This window comes from Oncorhynchus gorbuscha, linkage group LG11, assembly GCF_021184085.1.
Source record: "Oncorhynchus gorbuscha isolate QuinsamMale2020 ecotype Even-year linkage group LG11, OgorEven_v1.0, whole genome shotgun sequence".
NCBI classification, from domain to species: domain Eukaryota; kingdom Metazoa; phylum Chordata; class Actinopteri; order Salmoniformes; family Salmonidae; genus Oncorhynchus; species Oncorhynchus gorbuscha.
The window spans coordinates 37,481,237-37,502,767 of NC_060183.1; the positions used below are offsets into that span (position 1 = coordinate 37,481,237).

Sequence of the window (21,531 nt, forward strand, 5' to 3'; positions counted from 1 at the left end):
ACACACACACACACACACACACACACACACACACACACACACACACACTTGAATAAGCACACATGCACGTGTAAGATACAGCATAGAGACGAGGGTGCATGATGAGAGGAGGTTGTGGGAAACTGTGCCACGTGCACACACTTGAAGAAACACACGCGCTGTGTGCATGAACGCACGTAAGCACAAACCACATGCACATGAATAAACACACACGCGCATGAAATAGCACACGTGCACATACGTACTATGCCCATATGCACACACATTCCCACGCACACCTAAACTGGTAGGTATTGGCCACACCCCCCCGGGGAACACTCAGAACAGTTTCAATCGAGTTCCTCCTGTAGAACAGTTCTTGAAAATAAGGTCTTTGAGCTACAGTTATTTTCTATTCAATTATAGAACGTTCTGATGACGGATTTCATTTGGAGATGTTATTCCGGGACCTTCTGCCGACTATCGGCACTGGTGAAATGAGGTCATCGAGTTCACAGAATCATATGCAGTTGACAGAATGTCCCGAACTAAAAGGTTACTATGCATGTGTGCAGTTCAGTGAACCCTGGCATATAGGTTACCATGCATGCGTGAGGGGTTCCCAGGAATGTCTGGGAAGGAATGGAATGTACCCGCCTATTTCAGAACCATCTCTGCTCAGTTTAGGCAAGTCTTGTTATCTAGAGAGAGGGGGGGTTAATATTATGACATGGATGGATAGACAAACTTGTTCCACAGCGTGGTTAGTGTTTGAGAGAGAGAGAGCTAGCTCTTGTGGAAACAGCAAAAAGTGAGTGGACATTTAAAATAAATAAAATAAAAATATATATTTGTATTTATTTTATTTTTTTCCAGCTCCTGCCCAAGTTGGGTGTGAGTAGAAGACTCTTATTTCAGAGTTGCTACACTTCCCTAAAAATGACACAAAGGGAAAAAGAGAATTTCCCTTTTCAAAATTCCAGTCAAGGTTTACAGAATACCATCACTGCACAGCAAAGTTTTAATAAGTAACAGATTAAATCAATATTTTAAACATTCTTTTTTTTTATGGCCAACATGTTGATTGGTTAAAGGGGTATGCCCTCTTGTGGTGCTTTCATGTCAGCACATAATGTATCTTCAAAATTAAAGAGTACATTTATATCAACGCATAATAAACAAAATGATGTAGATTTTTATTAATGTATAAACAATTAAGTTACATAATTGTCACATCCATTTTTAACACTTTTGGCACAAGCAAGGCTCCTGCCAAATGTGCTACTTTTGCTTGACATAAACACTGAGTGTACAAAACATTTTCTATGACAGACTGACCAGGTGAAAGCTATGATTTTTTAAAAATATTTTTTTATAATTTTTTTAAAACCTTTATTTAACCAGGCAAGTCAGTTAAGAACATATTCTTATTTTCAATGACTGCCTGGGAACATGCCTGGGAACAGTGGGTTAACTGCCTGTTCAGGGGCAGAACGACAGATTTGTACCTTGTCAGCTCGGGGGTTTGAACTCGCAACCTTCCGGTTATTAGTCCAACGCTCTAACCACTAGGCTACGCTGATCTCTTATTGATGTCACTTGTTAAGTCCACTTCAATCATTGTAGATGAAGGGGAGGACAGACATGTTAAAGACACATTTTTAAGTCTTGAGACAATTGGGCAAGACAAAAGATTTAAATGCCTTTGAACAGGGTATGGTAGTAGGTACCAGGTGTACTGGTTTGAATCTGTCAACAACTGCAACACTGCTGGGTTTTTTTAACAGTTCCCGGTGTGTATCAAGAATGGTCCACCCCACTTGACACAACTGTGGGAAGTATTGGAGTCAACATGGGCCAGAATCCCTGTGGAACGCTTTCGGCATCTTGTGGATCCTAACACTGACAAATTGAGTCTGTTCTGAGGGCAAAAGGGGGGAAAGTGCAACTCAATACTAAGTGTTCCTAATGTTTTGTACACTTGAGTGTACATGCATTTCACTACCCTTAAGACATTGCACTTGGGTTTAATATTGTGCATTCAAAAATCACAATATAATGCTAAAAAATAAATTAGGAAAACTGTATATAAGAATTGTACAAATATTGGAACTTGTATGCATTTATAAAAACACCAACACAAACCGACACCAATGAGCTCAGTCAGACTGTAACACGATCGCTGTAGCAATTGGCACCATCAACACCTAAGTTGGCCGGCTTCTCTCTGGTCTGTTGACTTCTGTCTGCTCTAGTGAGAGACTCTACCACGAGGTCAGGCATAGAGAGAGAGAGAGAGAGAGAGAGAGACACTGCTCCTGTCGTAGATCAGTCACACTGCTAGCTACAGGATCCTTACCTTGTGTGGTAAGGGCTCGCAGTTCAACTTGTATGTAGTTACTTTGCTAAAGTAAAGAAAACCTTTTGAGACTGTTCTCACAATACACTGAATAAGAGTGGAACGTGATATAAAAGAGAATGGGTTCCCCCTCCGGTCATTTCTGTCGGCCGACCCCCGGGGACTAAGTGTACAGTGAGGTGAGTCCAGACCCTGGAATGTTCAGTTGATGCACAGATGGACAGCCAAGGACAACGTTCATGAGTCAAAAAAACATTTGTAAACGTCAGCATCCGTACACAGACAAAGCCACACACAAACACTTTGAAAACAGATCTGGGGTCACTTGATGTGAGCAGACCAAGTCTCTGGAGCCTCAGCCGGCGTCACCACTGTATGTATATCCAGTCATTCCCAGTGACTACGGTCAGACATACCCAGTACAAAATGGCGAAATAGATATACACAGTCAGAAATGAAGGCACTTGTGAATAGCAGAGATCTTCCTCTCTGTCAGCAGTGGCACTTATAACCAGGAACCCATTACACTTTTCACACTACGGAGCCAAACCGATCCAATCTGTGCTGCCTACTTTAGTTTCTGGAACCGTGCTGGAAAAGAACAGCGTGAAAAGACAACATCCCAAGTCAAGCCCAGTGCGGTTTGAGTTGGCCCGACAGTGTGAATCAGGCACTAATATGGTTCAACTAGAGCTCATCCTTATACGTTGCCTGCAGCATGTCGGATTGAGGTGCCCCCTTCAGGGTTTTGTGGGAACCCCTCCAGTCTGTTCGCACGTTGTCGTCGTCCCACAGCGTGGAGGTCTCCGTGTCGCTCACCCACTCGGGGTCCCCAGCGTAGTGGGCTGGTTGTACCAGTAGGGGGCGCGTAGAGAACGCCTGCAGGTTACGGTTCGCGAAGTGAGACTTGTAGTCCTCACTGTGGAACAGAAGAGGGAGATTAGATATCAGGTCAGATGGCAATATTAACATATTAAAACCTCTAATTGAGAGTTACCAGTGGTCACAGGCTATAGACAATGATGACACGTAGAGAAATGTAAAATCCCACTAGAAAACTAGCAGTTACATGGTTGAGAGTACTGTCCAGATTACAAGATCATGGGGCATACTTTGTTTAGTATAGAAGCCTATTGTTGGCCACAATTCACTGCTACTCTAAACAAAACTATAATCTTAATCAGGATAAGAGATTTGAATGTGACCTCTAAAAATGACAAAAGTACATTCCGAGAGATTAATACAAGCATGTGAGAACACACTCAACATTTTGTGGAAACAAGGTTATTATAACACAAGTACCGGGCATATATCTGGCTTCTGTAGGAATGACAACTGTCTTTGGAAGAAATAAGTCAGTGTGTCAGAATGCCCAGATTCAACGCCATGTGGCTCTAGTGAATTATTTTCAGGACAAGTCAAGCTTATCAAATCAGAAGAACCACTGAGGGGAAAAAGGAGAATGGGAAGAGGGGAAAGGTGGAGCAGGGAATAGGGAGTTATGGCAGCTGGCCAGGTTTCCACGCATGACGGAACACTAAGGCAGTCTTAAAAGGACACCGAAGCATTCCAACAGCCTTCTCCCAAGGCTCTGGGCTTTTATTAACTTGGTCTAGCAGCCAGAGAGAGAGAGAGAGAGAGAGAGAGAGAGAGAGAGATGACCACATGAAACTGGAATGCTACGACAAGCCAAGTCAGTCTGCAGAAAGCCTGGAGACACTCACATGAACAAAGCAGCGCTTTTTGATTGAACTAAAATGAAAATGCGCTACATGTGGCAATTGGCCTATATGGAGAGGGCTAAACTGAAATGTTTCTTCAGAAGAAGTGTGAAAATCATATGCATAAGCGTGGCAGCAATTGAAAAGGAACCGTTTGGAGATTATTGGAAAACTAAACCAAAGCTGAGGACAAAACAGTTGACCTGACAAGACTGAAGCCAAACATTACACTATTGGGCTTGACTGTACTTTTCACCGCATACATTCAGTGACGTGATAAGAATATTCCCGGAAAAAGGTGGGGTAGGCGCAACATAAAACAAAGAAATGACAAGGGTTTGAGTGAGAGGACTAACTGGCGTCTCCAAGTGGCCACACACACACACCTCTCCAAAGTATGCACAGTTCCTACGTAATTTCAGCGCGCTTTAATGATTGAAAGAAGAGTCTTAACTATTGAGGAACTAGAGCAAGCACGCTTGCTGTTGTTGTTTACACAATCCAAAAACAGCCCATTATAAATCGCAATCTGGGTCAGGTGGGCATCCTTTGAAAGCTCGTTCTATTGGACTAGCTAACTTATAAAATATGATCTTACAGTGTTAGGCATTCACAGGTAAAACCCGTAAAGCACATCGTACTTTTGGTGCGCATAGAAAGGAGTCATTAAATGTAATAAATTGTGGCACATGAACAACATTTATAACGCCTCCTGAGTGGCGCAGCGGTCTAAGTCGCTGCATCGCAGTGCTTGAGGCGTCATACTCTAGCGACTCCTTGTGGCGGGCCGGGCGCTTGCGGGGTGACTGCGGTCGTCAGTTGAATTGTGTTTCCTCCGACACATTGGTGCGGCTGGCTTCCAGGTTAAGCGGAATGGTGTTAAACGAAGCGCCTCTATCCAGCAAATTTGGGTAGTTGCAGCGATGAGACAAGATCGCAATTGGATATCACGAAATTGGGGATAAAAAGAGGTCATGAAGTTGAATAAATTGTGGCAATATGGAAGAAAATGAAATGTATTGTACAAGAAATCAATATCACTCCCTAAAAACACAACCTTATGGAACAATCCTTAGATAGATATTCAGAATTCACTGATAAATTGGTCCACATAGAAAACGGAAGTCATAGAAACCATAAATGCCTTGGTAACAGGAAATACATTTATTTCCATGACAGAGTTAAAAAGTCATTTTGGACTGATCCATGTAGATAGATGGAGGGGGGGGGGGGCTACAGACTGCTATAATTTGCCTGCGCTACAGATGCCTATATCGGTCCACTAATACAGGACTAGAGAAGGCCCAGTGCACTACTTTTGTGAATAATTTTTTTTCCCAGAGAAAATACTTTAAAATAATAATACTTCAAATGTATTCGGATTCAGCAACCCTACTTTCCGCAGCTATGTTATAAAGTCCAAAGGTTATGGGCGGATCAGAGAGTTGGCTGTCAGAAGAATTACAATGTAAACTTACTTTCAATCAGTCTGTCTGTCTGCATATTTCAAGCCTCAACAGGACATTGTTTACCTCTCATGATGCACTGCAATATTGAGTGGCACAAAGCAGAGTTACAGCTTTGTAGCATGATCCTTATATGTCCATTGTTGGCAATGGATGAAGGATGCTCTTAGTGATACAAAACTTTCAGGAAACTCACCCTAGTATTGGACTCTTGGAGCTGGCGTTCATCAAAAACAGGTTGGATACTTGTGACACTGGCTCTCTCACTGACTGGGTTTTGAACCCAGGTCTTCCGCAATCCACAAGACTGTTATCCCTTTGAGCTAAAGTCGGGCAATTATCTTGGGTGTACTTAACACAATTCTTCAGGTTTCAGTTCCACTTACTTGGTGTTTTTTGGTCTCATTGACTGAAGGAGGACTTGCGAACGGCTAAAGAAATGAAGAAATAAAGAAATGTCAAAGTATACTTACTTGATGTGTTTATCGTACATGATGGGCAGGAACTCGTCGACGGGCAGCATCTTGGAGAGGGGTTCGGCGTTGAGCAGCTTCTGGGCCCCCTGGAGAGAGATGGCGTAGGACAGGGTCCAGTAGGAATAGTCTGCTACCACCAGGTTCCTCACGTTCTCCACCACCTCCTCCTCGTCACCCGGCGTCACCTGCTTACGGCCCAGGTAACTACGGACAGAGGACGGGGAGAGAGGCAGGTCAGGCAGAGGATGACGTATTGCTAGTGTAGTAACTGCTGTGGAACGGGACTATTCTTCATTCCACTTGCGTAATAACAAAAGAAACAATCGACTTAATATGCAATTATTACATTAGATGTAACAATTAACGCCCCCCCCCCCTCTCAACCGAGTTTAGCTCATCGTACGAAATGACTCCAGGGCAGCTCGGCCCTTTCCTCTCCGTCTCCATGACAACGTGGGTGGACGGCTGTCGCCTGGGTGACTGTGACACTGACTCACATGATGTCCCAGTCCAGTTCCACCATCTCCACCTCCTCCATCAGACGGAGCACGCGCCGCTTGAAGTTGGCCTGGAAACGAACGTCGTCCTCGAAGATCAGAGCCTTATCCATCTGCTGGTCTACCATCTGAGAGGGAGGGAGGGAGGGGGGAGATGGAGGGGAGAAGAGATGGAAGGGTGAGAGAAGGGTGGGGAGAGAGGGGGAGAAAGGAAGGGGGAGCAAGGGAAAGACAGTAGGGGGAGATGAGAGCAGAGAGGGACAGAGATGGATGAGAATGGGTGATAACTAGTAGTTAAGAAAAGCTCTAATGACAGACCAGAGAAGCATTTTTGCTTCACTGAACAAGTCAATTAAGCTGCTGCTAACATAACCCCCAGGTCTGTTGTGTGTGTGTGTGTGTTCCTCCGGGATCTTGTTTCCCATGTGTATAGCAGTTGCTCTAATCACCTATTCTGAAGCTCTACTGTAGCCAGATATTTTAATGTTCAAAATACACTTTTTGGGTAGAGTTTGTGTCACTGACAACCACTCAGAGGGGTTATAAGATTGGTGAAATCAGTTAGAAAGTTGCATAAGCACACAGGTTAATAAAAAAGTAAAAATTTAACGCCATGGAATTTAAGTTGGAAGAATTTGTGGACAACCTTACTTGGGAGTTGGTAGATACATTTCCGAAGACGAATCTGCTCATCAATGCAAACAAAGAATAATGACATCAAAGTGGCACATGCAGATTCAAAAGCTAGTAGTCAGAGTTAAATCAATACAGCTTTGGTGGAGGAGGAAATCCTGGAGAGGAAGGATGATGAAAAGGGTTTCTACGGGTGGTAGAGGACACCCTGTAGACGGGCAACTGAGAGAGGTGGAACTCAAGGCAAAACGGGAGCAACAGAAATTGGAACTTTAGCACAAGGAAAGGAAGAGAAAATGTGCACCCAGACTAGAACAAGAACGTGAACATGCCATTCGATTAAAAGAGATGGAAGTACTCAGAATCAAGACAGGCCCATCCTGTACCGTCGGAGTTTGATTTGGGTCAGAACAGGCGGCTTGTACCGCCTCCCAACGATAAGGAGGTGGACGTATATTTTCCTCTATTTGAGAGGACTCGACACGTCCCTAAAATGGCCGTGAGATATTTGGTCAGTGCTCCTCCCAAAGTGTTCTTGTGGGAAATGCTGAAAAAAAGAAAGTGTACGCCACTTCCCCTCTTGACCAGAGTTCAGATTACAAGCTTCTATCCTCCGGGTTTACAAGTTGGTCCGAGAGGCATAGAGACGACAGTTCTGTAAATAACAAAAAAGACAGAATCACAAAGCCATGTTGAATTTCGCAAGGCAACAAGCATGTCTTTTTGACCAGTGGTGTGGTTCTCAAGAGGTCAAGGATTTAAAAGACACTCCTACTACTCAAACAGTTCAAGAAATTGCCTTCCCGAAAGGGTTGCTACCTACATTTATGAGCACAAGGACCTCACTCCTGAGAAAACTGCAGTGTTGACACATAAAACTACCTTCAAAATCAAATCGTATTTGTCACAGGCGCCGAATACAATAGGTGTAGAGCTTACAGTGAAATGCTTCCTTACATACAAGCCCTTAACCAACAATGCAGCTAAGAAAAATACCTACAAAAATAACGAATAAAAGTAACAAATAATTCAGAGCAGCAGTAAAATAACAATAGCGAGTCTATATACAGGGGGTACCGGTACAAAGTCAATGTGCGGGAGCACTGGTTAATCGGGGTAATATATACATGTAGGTAGAGTTATTAAAGTGACTTATGCATAGATAATAACAGAGAGTAGCCATTTGATTAGATGTTCAGTAGCCTTATGGCTTGGGAGTAGAAGCTGTTTAGAAGCCACTTGGACCTAGACTTGGTGCTCCGGTACCTCTTGCCGTGCGGTAGCAGAGAGAACCGTCTATGACTAGGGTGACTGGAGTCTTTGACAAACAAAGCACCCAGCAGTTACCCCAACCCAAAAGCAATCCTGAGACGTCACCTCATACTGTGAGGTTTCAATCTTTTTCCCCTAGTGACCAAAGACAAGGATCAGCAGAAAACGGATTCTTCGTATGCGGCAGTTTGTCATTACTGCCGTGAGAAAGGACACGTGGTCTCTCAGTGTCCTAAGTTAAAAAGAAAGATGAGAGAGGGGGAAAGCAGCTTCTCCTTGTGAGAGCACTCCGGCCCGTGAATATCTGGTTGGGATATCTCAGATGTGTATGAACCCATTGTTTCAGACGAGTTCGTGTCTCTGCAGAGTGGCGATGCTGTTAAGCAACATGTGAGGATACCGCGAGACACTGGGGCAGCCCAATCCTTAATATTGGAGGGTGTTTCGCCTTTGTCTGAAACTTCAGCAACTTGGTAGTTTAAGGTGTGGAGATGGGGTGCATGGAAGTTCCTTTGTATAATGTGGAACTCAAGTGAGATCTAGCCTACTGGTGAAGTAGGTCTCGTTCATTTTGGGCAACGATTTGGCTTGAGGGAATTTGTGCTAAATCCTGTCGTTTGTAAGGAACCCAAAGAAGAGGAGGTCCTTCTGTAGCTCAGTTGGTAGAGCATGGCGCTTGTAACGCCAGGGTAGTGGGTTCGATCCCCGGGACCACCCATACGTAGAATGTATGCACACATGACTGTAAGTCGCTTTGGATAAAAGCGTCTGCTAAATGGCATATATTATTATTATTATAATTATTAATTATTATTATTATTATTATTATTATTATTATTATTATTATATTAGGAACCTGATGGGTTATCAGAAAAGTACCCTGGAGAGTTCGTAGTGTGTTTTGCAGGTACTATTTAATGAAGCTGCCAGTTGAGGACTTGTGAGGCGTCCGTTTCTCAAACTAGACACTCTAATGTACTTGTCCTCTTGCTCACTTGTGCACTGGGGCCTCTCACTCCTCTTTCTATTCTGGTTAGAGCCAGTTTGCGCTGTTCTGTGAAGGGAGTAGTACACAGCCTTGTACGAGATCTTCAGTTTCTTGGCAATTTCTCACATGGAATAGCCTTCATTTCTCAGAACAAGAATAGACTGATGAGTTTCAGAAGAAAGTTATTTGTTTTTGGCCATTTTGAGCCTGTAATCAAACCCACAAATGCTGATGCTCCAGATACTCAACTTGTCTAAAGGCCAGTTCTATTGCTTCTTTAAATCAGAAAAAAAAATCAGCTGTGCTAACATAATTGCAAAAGGGTTTTCTAATGATCAATTAGCCTTTTAAAAGGATAAACTTGGATTAACTAACACAACGTGCCATTGGAACACAGGTGTGATGGTTGCTGATAATGGGCCTCTGTACACCTATGTAGATATTCCATAAAGAATCTGCCATTTCCAGCTACAATAGTCATTTACAACATTAACAATGTCTACACTGTATTTCTGATCAATTTCATGTTATTTTAATGGACAAAAAAATGTGATTTTCTTTTAAAGACAAGGACATTTCTAAGTGACCCCAAACTTTTGGACAGTAGTGTGTATATGTTATATAAATAAGTGACTGTTTTGTCTTGTATAGGAGAGACCAACAATTAACATTTAGGTAGCAACGCATTTAAGTTGACCATTTTGTGAAATGTAATATTTTCTGTTGCTTGTGAGCAAACTCGTCCAACAGAAATATGTGGGAAGGTATTACAGGCTTTGTCGTTTCCATTTATATTTCGAGGTTGGACATTAGCACTGATTGGTGTCACCTTGTCAGTCATTATGTGTTACACCTGTGCTGGCTTGTCATCTCGTTAGCCAGGTGATATTTAAGAGTGGCTGGCCCAATGCTCCAGTTGACATGAGAGATGTTGGAAGAGCTGCACATTTTTCTTTTTTATATAGCTTTGCGTATTTAAGTTGATAAACAAAGCCTTTCTGTCTTGGTTTAGTTTGTGTCACTTAACAACTCCATATTATAAGTTGGAGTGGGTTTTTATTTTGGTTTGCCTGGTCTGGGGCCAATTTTGTGGGCGTCTTTTAGGCCTCACTTTCAGTGACATTTAGTACATTGTCATTTAGTCATAAATTGTCATTCTTGTTGCTAGTCAACATTCAGTGGACACCCCCATGAGTGTCTTTGAGAAGCCCTCCTTGAACCCCACCTGTCTTGTTTTGGTTGTTGTTAGTGACTGTTTGTTAGTACCCCGTTCTGTTTGAGCAACAATTTTTGGTTTCTTGTTGTGGATGTATATTTGTGTCTGATCCTCACCTCCTTCCAGATGTAATAGTGGCTGAGGAAGCATCCCACCTCTCCTTTGGTCAGGGTACGGCGAGAGAACGGGTCATAGTAACCAGGTAGTATGTCCACTCCAAGGATCTTTATATCACTGCTGTTCAGCGCTCTGTAAGACACACGCATACAGTGTCCGTCTTTCTCTTGTAAGTACATGTCCCTCAGTGCTATAGCTCTGCCAAGCTTTTCGTCCTCACACAGCCTGAATATCAGACTGAATTCAGCTCTGTTTAAAATGATTCAGCCTGGATTATCAGGCTAATTTCTCACCCTCCATCTATGGCGTCCACCACTTTGACGTCGATCTCCAGCTCGTTGAGAGAGTACAGCATCCTGTCCCTACGGTCCTGATGCCGACGCAGGTTGATCAGGTACACCTACATTAATGGAGAGTCTGGGTCAGAGGTCAACTAAGACACAATGATCCATAGATTGAGTGAGCGAGTAGAACACCATTAGTCTACAGCAGTTTCCCCCCAAACCAGTTCTACTTATTTGCTCTATTCTAGTCCTTGAGAGGTTTGGGCGCCCCTGGGCTCTGTCACCTCATCAAAGCCCATGAGGTCTCTCCGTTTGGGGAAGAGGCTGACATATTTGGAGGGGGCCATGGAGGGTCCGTCAACTAGAAGGAGAACAGAGCTGTTATTAATACTATAAAAGGTATTACAGATCTTTCACTGTTAGTTATATACCATAATAAACGTTTAGAATATAGCACCTACACTCAAATCACTGTAGAATATGAAATAAAGTTTCTTACTCATGGCGTCCAGGATGAGGTGGCTGAAGTTGATGCTGTCGTCCTCTATGGTGTGGTGAGGCTTGGCTGGGACGTTCAGGTATCCATACCTCACCTTGTTGCACAGGTACATCTGCACCTCTGGAATCGCACAGTCAACTCGGTCATCAAAACAGCTAACGTCGACACGGGAGTACCAGCAACACGTGAATATAACCATCTGGCCTCTTACTTTGAACTCGCCGACATTTGCGATTATATGTTACTCGAGCGAGAGAAAGTGTGCGTGCTTTACTGTACATTCTGCACTGTAGGCCCCTACCTGAGACGCGACAAGAGAAGGCGAAGACGATGATGTCATCGAAGGGCCAGGAGTAGTCCTGGTGAGGAGGGTGGAAGGCCAGCTTCTTCATGCCCGTCTTCCTCATGTCCAGCAGGAAGGTAGAGTGGACCATGGGCACCGGGTAGCAGCCCAGCCGATGGCGGTGTCTGGTGGGGAAATACTCAGCCGTACGCCGGTAGTAACCCTGAGTACAGACACACCGATCAATCTGTCATTCAAACAAAACCCAGTGTGCAATATTAAACACGTGTAATTTTCACACGGGCATGTGTAACCAGACACATACCCAAGCGCGCACACACACTCGTACCTGTGGAGTGATGCCGCACCAGTAGTTAGAGTAAGCTCCCTGGGAGTCCAACATGGGGGCGACCACAGACTTGTTCTCTGCTATCAGGAGGTTGAGGGTCTCTGGGTTGGTCAAGATGTTGTCTGTGTCTGCATACTGAAGGAGTATGAGAGAGAGTGTGTGTTTTCTGCGAGTGTTTAGGTTCGAGTAAAGAGTCCGAGATGATCTCGATAGAGAGCCAGGGTTATTGAAAACCAATGCAGGAGATTTGCAATTTTAGTTTACTTCCCGAATTAAAATATAATTTACCCCAACAACCCTTGATTTCAACTTCTAGGCAGTGGATAAGCTAATGCGATAAACCTAGAACTTCTAGTCAGTGGACAGAGTAGAGATTTGGGATTGTACCAGTATGTAGTCAGCCCAGCGTTGCTTGGCGAAGTTGAGAGCAGCCTGTTTGAGTTTCATCAGGTATTCATATCTGCCATTGCTCCAGTATTTAGGCCCCATCTCTCCTGGGTAGGACCTGCACAGGCCAAACAAGACACACACAATCAATCCCATGCGCACACGTGCTACAGTATCAAAACTAATTTGCACCGAATACAACCTTACACTCAAATGCTTACTTACAAGCCAATGAGTCAATTTGCAGGTGCACAGGTTGGTCGAGGTAATATGTACATGTAGGTAGAGGTAAAGTGACAATGCATAGATAATAAACAGAGCAGCAGAGTAAAAATGGGGGTGGGGGGGCACCCACTACCCCCGCCTGCATTGCTTTGAGGTACCAACTACATGACCAAAAGTATGTGCTCGTCGAACATCTCATTCCAAAATAATGGGCATTAGTATGGAGTTGGTTCCCCTCTTTGCGGCTATAACAGCCTCCACTCTTCTGGGAAGGCTTTCCACTAGATGTTGGGAAAAAAACTGCAGAAACGTGCTTCCATTCAGCCACAAGAATATTAGTGATGTCGGGCACTGATGTTGGGCGGTTAGGCCTGGCTCGCAGACGGTGTTCCAATTCCTCCCAAAGGTGTTTGATGTGGAGTTGAGGTCAGGGCTCTGTGCAGGCCAGTCAAGTTCTTCCACACTGATTTCGACAAACCATTTCTGTATGACCATTGAAGGGCCTTCCCCAAACTGTTGCCAGAAAGCCGGCAGCACAGAATCGTCAGGAAAATATCATTGTATGCCATAGCGTAAAGGTTCCCCTTCACTGGAACTAAGGGGCCTAGATCGAACCATGAAAAACAACCCCAGCCCACTATTCCTCCACCAAACTTTACAGTTGGCATTATGCATTGAGCCAGGTAGCATACTCCTGACATCCGCTAAACCCAGATTTGTCCGTCGGAATGCCAGATGGTGGAAGTGTGATTCATCACTCCAGAGAATGTGTTTCCACTGCTCCAGAGTCCAGGGCGGTGAGCTTTACACCACTTCAGCCAACACTTGGCATTGCGCATTGTAATGTTTTTTTCCCCCTTTTTCTCCCAATTTCAATTACGATCTTGTCTCATCGCTGCAATTCAGGCTCGGGAGAGAAGGTAGAGTCTTGCATCCTCCGAAACATGACCCACCAAACTGCGCTCCTTAGCACCTGCCCGCCTAACCCGGAAGCTAGCTGCACCAATGTGTCGGAGGAAATGCTGTTCAACTGACGATCGCGGTCAGCCTGCAGGCGCCCGGCTCGCCACAAGGAGTCGCTAGAGCGCAATGAGCCAAATAAAGCCACCATCCCCGGCCAAACCCTCCCCTAACCCGGACGACGCGAGACCAATTGTGCGCCGCCCTATGGGACTCCCGGTCACGGCCGGTTGTGACACAGCCTGGGATCGAACCCGGGTCTGTAGTGACGCCTCAAGCACTGCGATGCAGTGACTTAGACCGCTGCGCCACTCGGGAGGCCTTGCGCATTGTGATCTTAGGCTTGTGTGTGGCTGCTTGGCAATGGAAACCCATTTCATGAAGCTCCCGACAAACAGTTCTTGTGCTGACATTGCTTCCAGAGACAATTTGGAACTCGGTAGTGAGTGTTACAACCGAGGAAAGACAATTTTTACACACTACATGCTTCAGCACTTGGCGGTCCCATTCTGTGAGCTTGTGTGTCCTATCACGTCGCGGCTGAGCCGTTGTTCCTAGACATTTCAACTTCCCAATAAGCACTTACAGTTGACCCGGGCAGCTCTAGCAGGGCAGAAATTTGACTTACTGACTTGTTGGAAAGGTGGCAATCTATGACGGTGTCACATTGAAAGTCACCGAGCTCTTCAGTAAGGCTATTCTACTGCCAATGTTTGTCTATGGAGATTGCATGGCTGTGTGCTCGAGGTTATACACCTGTCAGCAACCGGTGTGGCTGAAATTGCCAAATCCACTCATTTGAAGGGGTGTCCACATTCTGTTGTGTGTGTGTGTGTATATATAGTGTACTTAGAGAGATTCAATTAGAAGTCCACTGAGGTCAGGTAGCACTGTGTATCAGTATACTCTGTAACCACCTAACATTGTTTTTGAAGCTCTCTTTTCTTTTCATCCTTTTTTAAAAGTTACATTCCTTAAACAGCATGTTTTAAATATTACTCTGTGTGTGCTAGTAAGGCTTTTACAACAAAGCAGGGGCTCATGTTGACCAGATGCTTTTAAGCCCTTGGCCTTGGGTTCTGGGAGGTGCACAACTATCAACAACATGCCCTTTTTGGATGACAATGTTGAACTCATGATAATGCTGAACAGAACTCATTAAGGATGGACGCTGTATAGGTCTCCAATCGCACAGACTTTCGGGGAAAATACAAGATAATGCTGAACAGAAACGGAGCTTACGTAGGATGCTCCATGGGCCTCCACTCCACATAGTGATAGAACTTCTGCATGACGGTCAGCCATTCTTTCAGAACAGCTGTAGTGTTGTCAGCGTTGTGATCGGTTGCTGCCCTGCAGACATGGGAATAAAGACACTGTCTGGCACTTATACAGTGTATAACGTGACCACTTGGTTTGCATACAAGCACCACACAACTAGGAATCAGACACTGCAAATCGGATAAACCGATGTGGTAACATTACACATACAATCGAGAAAAGCCACGCACATCGTTTGCCCTAATGAGGAGTCGATCATGAATATGCAGAAAGATTTCCGTATGAAAAACATAATATGCACAAGAGGAAATCCCTTTAGGGCTACAGTGGAATCACATGGAAATGTCATATGTGCAAAGCATACAGTAACATGCAGACAGTAGTGTAAAGTATAGGCTATTATAATGAAAATCATATAATTGCGAAATGCAGTGCAACAGTCGGCCTAGCCTACAATTTAACTTTCATAAACTCTGCATTAGAGACTAACTTGGAAAACAAAGTTGGAGTAGCCTACAGTAGCAGAAGCACTCATTATTTTATATGTCGGGTGATGATCGAGGATTCTAAAGGGATTGTGGGGACTGGGGAGAAGAGGGGTGTTAATTTTTAATCTAAACTAAATGCGATTGATCGCCGGCGAGTTTGATACATTCGAACAAATAGCGTCCAGGGAAACAGCGCTGGCGGGATGGCTGCCACTTACCATACAGAGATGCGGTTTTTGGGATAGTTCTGCCTCTCCAACGCCCCGAGGTAGTATGGCAAAGAGTGCGCCGCGTTCCGAGCAATGATCGCAATAATAATCGTTGGCGGCTGAATTTTCGACTCTTCTTGATATTTTTCCTCCGAAAAATAACATTCTGTTCTAGAAACGAAGGCCACTAAAACTAAAACCCAAAGAAACATGGTGGAGTTCACAGCCCAGTCGGCTGCTCCAGCTCCCAGTCCGCGTCAGCACTAAGTTTTAAAAAATGTCTTTCTCCTAAATGTTTAACCCTCCCCTTAAAATGCAGCAGATGAGGCTCTTTCCGTGCCCAAATCCGACGTGTGTCGGCGAAAGGTTTTAAATTACATTTTCTACAGCTTCCGCACCAAAATCTGTCAGCAATGTTGGCGAGGAACTAGTGGCATAGTGGTAGTTGCATTTAATTCACATCTAATTAGGGTTTTCAGTAGTTCATATTTTTGTTGCTATGTACAAGTTTAACGTTAGCAAACTACTGGAAATACACACTACTTTTTTATTTTTTGCAAAAATAAAATATGGGTGAACTAGGCTAGATAAAAGGTCCTGTTAACCTGTTTTCAGACAACAACTACTCCCAGCTCAGAGTAGGTTTTAGGGTGATGTTAAGACACTGATCAGACAAACTCTGAATCAGGAGTAAAATCAACTCATAAAAGTTTCTCAGTTGGTAATCGTGACGGTTTGAGGTAAGGCAAAGGAAAGATAGTGATGACACTCAATGACATTGGTTATTCCCCACTATTTGTAACAATCGCGATGAGGCATCGCCACCTGTGAACTCTAAGCACTCCCATGGTGAATGCCATTGTAGCCTACATCAAATGTTGCAATGGTAAAACTTTTGATAGCTATACATTTCGCCTGACACGATAACTTTGCCTGCTCTTATTTGGCATGCATAACCTTATTTAACCAATTCTGACCATTTGAATGACAGTATCATGTTGAGGTTTTTATAATATGTATTACCTTCTTATGGTGTTTTCTGCAATGACCTTACTCATCATTGTTTTACAGCCTGTGTTCGTAATAGCTTCACAGTGAAACAACCTGTCCTGATATGTCATAGACACTTGCTAAAAAACTTTAATGAGCAAGCCTTCCTTCACGAACTGGCCTCTGTATATTGGTATAGAATCAGCTTGATCCCCTCTGTCAAAGGCGCTTGGACCTTCTTTAAAAAATATATTTTCAGTGGTATTGTTAACAAACACACCCCCTTAAAGAAAATGAGAATTAAAAACAGGTTCAGCCCCTGGTTCGACCGTGATCTTGCAGAGTTACTCCACCTCAAGAGTTGCATTTAGCGAAGGGCTCGGCACAAGCATACTCAGGCTGACTGGCTATTGTTCCGGTGAATGAGAAATAAGTGCACTCAGGCTATCCGGGAGGCCAAAATTAGTTACTTTAAGGATCGGTTCTCTCTCTGTGGGTCTAATCCCAAGACGTTCTGGAAAATGATTAAAGACCTGGAGAATAAACTCTTCTCCTCCTCATGTCCCTTAATGTTGATGATGTGGTTGATGTGGTTGTTACTGACAAGAAGCACATGGCTGAGCTTTGAAATCACCACATTAAGTCAGGATTCCTATTTGACTCAGCCATGCCTCCCTGCCCATCCAACATTTTCTCATTTCCCACCCCTTCTAATGCGACTATCCCCGATGCTTCTCCCTCTTTTTCCCCTGCCCCGCTACAAAGTTTCTCCCTGCAGGCAGTCACTGAGTCCGAGGTGCTAAAGGAGCTCCTTAAACTTGACCCCCAAAAAACACCTGGGTCAATTTACATCAACAACATAGCTCAGGCAGTAGGAAGCTCTCTCATCCATTTCAAACTGGACAGTTTTATCTCAATCTCTTCATTCAAAGACTCAATCATGGACACTCTTACTGACAGTTGTGGCTGCTTTGCGTGAGTATTGTTGTCTCTACCTTCTTGCCCTTTGTGCTGTTGTCTGTGCCCAATAATGTTTGTACCATGTTTTGTGCTGCTACTATGTTGTTGCTACCATGTTGTTGTTATGTTGTGTTGCTACCATGTTGTTATGTTGTATGTTGTGTTGCTACCATGCTGTGTTAGGTGTTGCTGCCTTGCTATGTTGGTGTCTTAGGTCTCTCTTTATGTAGTGTTTCTTTCTCGCTCTTGTTGTGACATGTGTTTTGTCCTATATTTACATTGTATTTATTTTTAATTTTGAAACCCAGGCCCTCGTCCCCGCAGAAGGCCTTTTGCCTTTTGGTTGGCCGTCACGGTAAATCAGAATTTGTTCTTAACTGACTTGCCTCGTTAAATAAAGGTTTAAATAAAAAATAAATATCAAAACACTTCTCACTCCCATTCAACAACTCTAGCGCTTCGAACATACCAACTGTGTCTTGCGTTTTGGTGCACCAGAAGTACATTCATTTCCAATGGAGCGCTGCGTTTGCCTTGCAGTATTGCGTTGCAGAGGCAGTTGCAGTGCGTTCTGTGTGGTGCACACATTGGATTTATCAAACGTATGCATCAATTGAACGTATGCATCAAATTGTATGCGTAGACTTGACAGAAAGTAGCAAAATGTGAATGTTGCATTTTTGTTGCACACATATCCAGTAAAACAAAATGTGCGATTACATAAAAACAGTTTGACGGTGGAATTTCTTTAAATTCTTTTTATTCATTTATTTGCCAAGTAGCGTATTATTTATTCGATTGACATCTAAAAATGAATTGTGAGAGCCTATAATACAATTTCCTTCCAAAATGTATAGTTTTGGTGTGAAATGCAGTCAAGATGGTAGAGAGTAGGCACTTTAAACAATAAGACCAACAATGATAAAGGTGGTCTTGATCGCGCTGTTGGGCCAGGCAGGACCTGGATACCAACTACCGGGAGTCCATCAGTCCAGTTTAACGCCTGGCGATTTGTCTCTGGTAAGCTACATTCTAGTACATTTTTAAAGCCTTTGATAGCATAATTGATTGATATTAGATATATTTTATGTGCAACCAAGCTAGCTAAATGGCTTCTCTAGTTAATAACCCCTATATGACATCAATGTACTTTTACAGGATGTTCATTATGACTAACTTTTCCCAAAGTTGGTTTAAAATCCCTTTTTAATCAAATCAAACCTTATTTGTCACATGCGCCGAATACAGCAGGTGTAGACCTTACAGTGAAATGCTTATTTACAAGCCCTTTTAACACTGCCGCTTTAAGAAAATACAAAAAAAAAGAGATTAAGAATAACAAATAATTAAAGAGCAGCAGTAAATATATACAGGGGGTACCAGTACAGAATCAATATGCGGGGGCACCGGTATTGAGGTAATATGTACATGTAGGTCCAGTACTTCACTGGGGCCAAGCTTCCTATCCATCCAGGACCTCTATACCAGGCGGTGTCAGTGATGCAACCCGTCAGGATGCTCTCGATGGTGCAGCTGAAAATCCTTTTCAGGATCTGATCTCCCATAGCACTCACTTCCGTCATCATGAAGTGCTTTGAGAGACTAGTCAAGGACCATATCACCTCTACCCTACCTGACACCCTAGACCAACTCCAATTTGCTTACCACTCCAATAGGTCCACAGACAGCGCAATCGCAATCGCAATCACACTGCACACTGCCCTAATCCATCTGGACAAGAGGAATACCTATGTAAGAATGCTGTTCATCGACTGCAGCTCAGCATTTAACACCATAGTAGCCTTCAAACGCGTCAATAAGCTTGATACCCCGGGTCTCAACCCCGCCCTGTGCAACTGGGTACTGGACTTCCTGACGGGCCACCCCCAGGTGGCGAGGGTAGGTAACAACATCTCCACCACGCTGATCCTCTCCACTAGGGCCCCACAAGGGTGCGTTCTCAGACCTCTCCTGTACTCCCTGTTCACCCATGACTGCGTGGCCATGCACGCCTCCAACTCAATTATCAAGTTTGCAGACGACTCTAAAGTGGTAGGCTTTATTACCAACAACGACGGGCCTACAGGGAGGAGGTGAGGGCCCTCGGAGTGTGGTGTCAGGAAAATAACCTCACACTCAACGTCAACAAAATAAAGGAGATGATCATTGACTTCAGGAAACAGTAGAGGGAGAAGCCCCCTATCCACATCGACGGGACAGTAGTGGAGAAGGTTTAAGTTCTTCGGCGTACACATCACGGACAAACTGAAATGGGCCACCCACACAGACAGCGTGGTGAAGAAGGCGCAGCAGCGCCTCTTCAACCTCAGGAGGCTGAAGAAATTTGGCTTGTCACCAAAAACACACAAACTTTTACAGATGCACAATCGAGAGCATCCTGCCGGGCTGTATCACCGCCTGGTATGGCAACTGCTCCGCCCACAACCGTAAGGCTCTCCAGAGGGTAGCGAGGTCTGCACAACGCATCACCGGGGGCAAACTACCTGCTCTCCAGGACACCTACACCACCCGATGTTACAGGAAGGCCAAAAATATCATCAAGGACAACAACCACCTGAGCTACTGCCTGTTCACCCCGCTATCATCCAGAAGGCAAGGTCAGTACAGGTGCATCAAAGTTGGGACCGAGAGCATGAAAAACAGCTTTTATCTCAAGGCCATCAGACTGTTAAACAGCCATCACTAACATTGAGTGGCTGCTGCCAACATATTTACTCATCTCTAGCCACTTTAATAATGGAAAAATTGATGTAATAAATGTATCACTAGCCACATATTCTTATTCATTCCTTTACACTTGTGTGTATAAGGTAGTTGTTGTGAAATTGTTAGGTTCGATTACTTGTTGGATATTACTGCATGGTCGGAGCTAGAAGCACAAGCATTTTGCTACACTCGCAATAACATCTGCTAACCATGTGTATGTGACAAATAACATTTGATTTGATTTAATCTCAGGGGGTCCTAGATCCAGAGGTGCTTCCTCCATTTCATCATCTTCCATGGCTGCAGCAGTGGTGGTCATACTTGTGGATGATGTAGACGTTGTAGAGGGTCTCGCTGCACCGGTGGTGGTCGCAGTAGTAGATGACATAAAGGGTCTCGCTGCACCGGTGGAGGTCGCAGTAGTAGATGACATAGAGGGTCTCGCTGCACCGGTGGAGGTCGCAGTAGTAGATGACGTAGAGGGTCTCGCTGCACCGGTGGAGGCGGTGGTCGCACTAGTAGATGACGTAGAGGGTCTCGCTGCACCGGTGGAGGCGGTGGTCACACTAGTAGATGACGTAGAGGGTCTCGCTGCACCGGTGGTGGTCGCAGTAGTAGATGACATAGAGGGTCTCGCTGCACCGGTGGAGGTCGCAGTAGTAGATGACGTAGAGGGTCTCGCTGCACTGGTGGAGGCGGTGGTCGCACTAGTAGATGACGGGGGTCTCGCTGCACCGGTGGAGGTCGCAGTAGTAGATGACGTAGAGGGTCTCGCTGCACCGGTGGAGGCGGTGGTCGCAGTAGTAGATGACGGGGGTCTCGCTGCACCGGTGGAGGCGGTGGTCGCACTAGTCGATGACGTTGAGGGTCTCGCTGCACCGGTGGAGGCGGTGGTCGCACTAGTAGATGACAGAGGGTCTCGCTACACCGGTGGAGGCGGTGGTCGCACTAGTAGATGACGTAGAGGGTCTCGCTGCACCGGTGGAGGCGGTGGTCGCAGTAGTAGATGACGTAGAGGGTCTCGCTGCACCGGTGGAGGTGGTGGTCGCACTAGTAGATGACAGAGGGTCTTGATGCACCGGTGGCGCCACACTTGTGGATGACGTAGAGGGTCTCGCTGCACCGGTGGAGGCGGTGGTCGCACTAGTAGATGACGTAGAGGGTC

General features: G+C 44.7%; 1 protein-coding gene across 1 annotated transcript; it reads right to left on the reverse strand.

Annotated features, from left to right (window-relative positions):
- Positions 1 to 2,597: 2,597 nt before the first annotated feature.
- LOC124048582 (procollagen galactosyltransferase 2-like) lies at positions 2,598 to 16,022 on the reverse strand. Its single transcript, XM_046369513.1, has 12 exons — positions 15,699 to 16,022; positions 14,954 to 15,064; positions 12,527 to 12,644; positions 12,140 to 12,274; positions 11,809 to 12,013; positions 11,508 to 11,627; positions 11,293 to 11,369; positions 11,018 to 11,124; positions 10,724 to 10,856; positions 6,499 to 6,626; positions 5,999 to 6,205; positions 2,598 to 3,257 (listed from the first exon to the last, which is right to left on the reverse strand). Exons 1-12 carry the CDS (start codon positions 15,899 to 15,901, stop codon positions 3,026 to 3,028), a joined length of 1,776 nt encoding a protein of 591 aa, XP_046225469.1. The 5' UTR covers positions 15,902 to 16,022; the 3' UTR covers positions 2,598 to 3,025.
- Positions 16,023 to 21,531: the final 5,509 nt, after the last annotated feature.

Bases quoted from the DNA above. Each gene is read 5' to 3' on its own strand.
- LOC124048582 (XM_046369513.1), bottom strand. From the start codon at position 15,901: ATGTTTCTTTGGGTTTTAGTTTTAGTGGCCTTCGTTTCTAGAACAGAA. The intron at 15,065-15,698 runs GTAAGTGGCAGC...CCATGTCTGCAG, and splicing joins AAAAACCGCATCTCTGTATG to GGCAGCAACCGATCACAACG. The intron at 12,275-12,526 runs GTACAATCCCAA...ATACTCCTTCAG, and splicing joins GCTGGGCTGACTACATACTG to TATGCAGACACAGACAACAT.